General features: G+C 49.3%; 2 protein-coding genes across 2 annotated transcripts in view; both read right to left on the bottom strand.

Annotated features, from left to right (window-relative positions):
* Nucleotides 1–2,488, bottom strand: part of LOC138054006 (uncharacterized) — a 2,604-nt gene extending 116 nt beyond the window's left edge. Inside the window, exon 1 of the mRNA XM_068900527.1 lies at nt 1–2,488. This exon is cut by the window's left edge and continues 116 nt beyond it. Coding sequence (XP_068756628.1) covers nt 1–2,488 — 2,488 coding nt within the window.
* Nucleotides 2,489–2,615: 127 nt separating this feature from the next.
* Nucleotides 2,616–5,000, bottom strand: part of LOC138054005 (uncharacterized) — a 2,970-nt gene continuing 585 nt past the window's right edge. Inside the window, exon 1 of the mRNA XM_068900526.1 lies at nt 2,616–5,000. This exon is cut by the window's right edge and continues 585 nt beyond it. Coding sequence (XP_068756627.1) covers nt 2,616–5,000 — 2,385 coding nt within the window.

Below are 5,000 nucleotides of genomic sequence, written 5' to 3'. Positions count from 1 at the left end.
CTTTGCGCACTTGTCCATCTCCGCTTGGGTACACGGCGACGACACGGGCGAGCTGCCACATGCTGCGAGCTGTGTTGTTATCCTTCACGAGGACAATATCGTTGATGGTCAGGTTCCTGCGAGGTCGCGACCACTTCTGACGCTCTTGCAAGCTTAGGAGGAACTCCTTCCGCCAACGCGACCAGAATTCATTGGCCAAGTGTTGTACACGTCTCCAACGCTTGCGTGCGTATATGTCGGCTGGCTCGAAGGTTCCAGGAGGTGCTAGCAGTACCTTGGACTTCATGGTTAACAGGTGGTTAGGGGTGAGTGGTGCTGGCGAGTCCGGATCAGCTAGCTGGTTGACGGTTAGAGGTCGACTGTTGACTATCGATTCTACTTCACACATCAATGTCCGTAGGGACTCGTCGTCGAGCTGGCTTCCATTACTTGCCAGGAGAGAGAACAGGACGGAGCGGACAGTTCTAATTTGTCTCTCCCAAACTCCGCCCATGTGGCTAGCTGCCGGCACGTTCATCTTGAAGTCGATCCAATCGCAATGCGATCTTTGGAGCTCCACTTTAACGCGGTTGTGGTCCATTTCTGCAAGAGCTTCTTTAAGCTCTCTCCGAGCTCCTACGAAATTCGTTCCTTGGTCGCAGCGTATTTGACGTACGGGTCCTCTGCGGCTGAGGAAACGCCTTAATGCGTTCAGGAAGGAATCCGTTTCTAACGAGGTTGCAGTTTCCAAGTGTATTGCTCTTGAAGCCATGCAGGTGAATAAGACGCCGTAGCGCTTAATATCCTTTCTGTTTTCTTTAATTGTGAACGGTCCGAAGTAGTCGACCGCGCAGTATGTAAATGGCGGGTGGCATTCAAGGCGGTCCTCTGGTAGATCGGACATTTTCTGTTCGACCACTGGGGCGCGGAGTTTGCGACACTTGAAACATGACCCGATCGTGCTGTTTACTGCAGATATACCTCCGATGACCCAGTAGCCATTGGCGCGTACTTCGTTAAGAGTGATTCCTTTCCCTTGATGGCCAGCATGCTCGTGGAAGTGTCTGACAATGAGAGATGATACGTGGCTACCCCTGGGGAGGATCACTGGATGCTTAATGGGTGGTGGCAATTCTGCATTCTTTAATCGACCGCCTACTCGTAGGGTGCCCTCGTTGTCGATGAACGGGTCCAGCTTGTAAATAGCACTGTGGAACTTAAGGTTTTCTTTATTTTCTTCGCCTTGGGTTTGCTTGTTTCGTTTCAATGTGTCAATCTCTTCTCGGAATGCACTTGCTTGAAACGAACGAATAATGAGAGCTCCAGCAGCCTCTAAATCGTGGACACTAACTTCACAAGTTTCTTCTTTGGCCTTGTTTACACGATTTTTCAACTTTTTCACGTACTTGATGCAGATCGCTACTGCGCGCTTTGCTCTGAACCAATCAGAGAATCGCTCTATCCTTCTAGAGATGTCAGGGTAGCGTGTTTCCGTGGTTCTTGTTGCCATTGCCGCTGACCTTTTAACTTCTGGGTCATCAGGTCGGACGTCGTGGCTGTGGTCAACCTTGTCGCAGTTTGACCACTCGTTCTCTTTCTTCCATAAGAATGTTGGTCCAAGGAGCCATCGGGAATCTTGCAGCTCTCGCGCTTTCATTCCTCGAGACGCTTCGTCAGCGGGGTTATCTTGTGACTCCACGTGCTTCCACTGAGTGGCGCTGGTGCTGTCTTGAATCTCTTGGACTCGGTTCGATACGAATACGTGGAAACGCCTGCTCTCGTTGCTGATGTAGCCCAGAACCACTTTACTATCGGTCCAGAAGAAGTTTTGATCGACTAAGTAATCGAGCTCTCGGTGAATCTGCTCGCTTACCCTGACGGAGCACACGGCTGCAGTTAGCTCTAGGCGAGGTATAGTCACCGGCTTAAGGGGGGCCACTCTGGACTTGCCCATTACGAAGGCGCAGTGAATGCGTCCGTCTTCGTTTACAAGACGCAAATAGCTACACTGTCCGTAACCCTCCATGCTTGCATCTGAGAAATGATGCAACTCCGTTCTGATCACACGATCAAAGTTATCAGGTTTGAAACACCGCGGGATCGATATGCTCTCCAGCTGCATCAGTTCTGTTCGCCATCTTTGCCACTTGGCTTTGATTTCGTCGGGGATGGGATCGTCCCAGTTTAGGTCCTGTCGACACAGCTCCTGTAGGATGGACTTGCCTTGTAGGAGGAGTGGGGAAACAAAACCCAGAGGATCGAAGATAGAACTGATGGTGGATAAGATGCCTCGCCTGGTACACGGTTTGTCCTGGATAACGATTCGGAACTGAAAACAGTCCGTCTCCACGCACCACTGAACTCCGAGCGTACGTTCTAGGGGAAGTGAGTCGAGGTCCAGGTCTATATCCCTTACGCCATCTGCTCTGTCGGACTCTGGAATTTCCTTTAACACCTCTTTGCTATTTGACACAAACTTGTGTAGATTGAAACCGCCTTTGTCGCACATCACCTTTGTGTTCTTAATGAGTTTGACTGCTTCTTGAACTGTGCCTACGGACTTTAAACCGTCGTCCACGTAGAAGTCATTTCTCAGAAAGTTCGCGGCAGTCACACCAAATTCAGCTTCGTGGTCGTCAGCCGTAGATTTTAGCGCGAAATTTGCGCAGCCAGGGGAGGATGTGGCTCCAAATAGGTGGACTGTCATCCACTGTATCGCCGTTCGGCCACCAGAGAAAACGCAGCAAGTCCCTGTGTTCTTCGTTGACTCGCACCTGATGAAACATGCCCTCAATGTCGCAGCAGAAGGCGACTGGCTCTTGTCGAAATCTTGTCAGCACTCCCACCAGGTTGTTCGTCAGGTCTGGTCCTTGTAGCAGGTTTTTGTTCAGAGACTGATTCTGGTAAGTCGCGGCGCAATCGAAAACGGCTCTAAACTTCTTCTTCTTTGGATGATACAATCCATGATGTGGTATGTACCATATGTTTTTCTTGGCTCTGTTGGTCGCGTTTTCGGTTGGTACTGCTTCGGCGTAGCCTTTGTTGATAACTTCGCTCATGAACTTAACATAATCTTCTCGATATTGCTCGTCGCTAGCAAATCGTTTCTTTAACTGATTCAGCCGTCGAAGCGCTACTTCTTTGTTGTCTGGGAGGCCTATGGCTTCGTCTCTGAGTGGAAGAGGGAGTTCATAGTGACCATCGTCAGTTCGGTGAATACCATCTTTGACTATTTTTAGGAATTTTCGGTCGTCCATTGAGAGACTCTTGGCGGGCGTGCCTTTGTGCTCTGCGAAATCCTGTTCAAACATCTTCACTATTGCAGTGACGTTGATGAGTTCCTTCGTCGGCTCGTTTAGCACGAAGTTTATTCCTTTATCAGCAGTATCACGTGCGATCTCTTTAGCTACGATCCTGTTGCAGGTGACTTCGCTGTCTTCATCCGTTTGGGTGTCAGGGGGATTGGCCGGTCCAACTATACACCATCCAAGGAGAGTTCGTACTGCATAGGGGTCTTCACTTCTTCCAGCCACAATTTCTCTTGGCTTGATTGCCTTAGGGCAATTAGAACCAATAAGCACGCCAACATTAAGGCTCTCGTTGAGAGGCGAGATCTTTTCTTTAATTTTTCTCAGATGAGGCCACTTGTCTGCTATCTCTGGAGTGGGGATCTGATCTTTCCTCGATGGAATTGAATCTCTGGCGTATGCTTTTGGCAGATCAACTTTAGCGCGCCTGTCGGGGCGCTCAACGACCAATCCGTCGACTCGAGATACTGGGACAACTTCACGACCATGCATGGTGCATAAGTTGAGGCTAGTACTAACTCCATCAATGCCGATCTCGCTCTTTAATTTGTTCGTTATAAACGTTGTGTCGCTCGCATCGTCCAAAAGCGCATACGTTTTGACTTCGTTGCTAGGGTTGTCTTTGTGGTACAGGACGACTGGCACAATCTGGCACGTGGTAGCAGAGCTCAACACACCAGCAGAGCTGTTAACAGTGCTAGTAGCATTTGAGTGTGCGGACTCATCGGCGGAGGGTGGCTGTGGCTGTTCTGTGGGACCTCGTGGCGGTCCAGTACTTGGTGATTGCTTTGGTGTGGTTCCATGCAGTAGGGTGTGGTGTTGCTTCCTGCATTTATCGCAGGTCGACCTGGATCTGCACTCTGATGATACGTGATTGGTTTTGAAACAGCTGAAACACAGGTGCAATTTCTTTAACATTTCAAGCCTTTCGTCCGCTGTGGCTCTATTGAAAGTGGCACACTTCGCTATGAAGTGTTTATCCTCACAGATGGGGCAGGGTGGTAGACGTACTCTTGTGGGCGGTTGCTGTTTCTGTTCGCTTCCCTTTCCAAGATTGGCGGACGTAGCGAACGACTGGCTGGGATCAGGCCCACCTTGAGGCTTGGTTTTTGAGAGCCGGTTGTTGTCTCTGGCAGGGCCGTTCTTCTTTCGCTCCCTTTTCAACACGTCGGGTGAAAATATAGGGTCGTTAGCAAGCTCTGCTTCTTGTTTGACAAAGTTCGCAAAGTCTTTGAATCCAACGAGTTTTTTATCCTTTACTTGTACTTCGTGTGCGAATCTACACCATTTAACACCTGAGTACGATGGGAGCTTAGCACAAATGGACTGTAGAATCTGCGTGGAATCTAGCTCAGACATTGACTTCATGGATTTCATGGCCTCTTCACATCGGATTAGGAAATCGGAAAACTCTCGCAATCCCTTGCTATCACCTTCATTGATTTGCCGCCAATTTCTAAGCCTTTTCTTGTAATCCTCTGAGACTACCACAGGGTTCCCAAAACGCTGGTCGAGTAACTTTCGTGCCTCGGTATATGCAGTGTCAGAGTTGGTTGCTAAGAAACCTTTAATCGCTTCGTTTGCTTTCCCGCTCGTGTACTTTTCGAGAAAGAATAGCTTGTCTTTTTCGGCGGAAACGTTTACTGCGATGATACTGTCAAATGCTGTGACAAAGGCGGGGTATTCAAAAGAATCACCGGAAAATGATGGCGG

This window comes from Montipora capricornis, chromosome 6 (assembly GCF_036669925.1).
Source record: "Montipora capricornis isolate CH-2021 chromosome 6, ASM3666992v2, whole genome shotgun sequence".
NCBI lineage: Eukaryota > Metazoa > Cnidaria > Anthozoa > Scleractinia > Acroporidae > Montipora > Montipora capricornis.
This window is presented reverse-complemented; position numbering and strand designations above follow the sequence as displayed.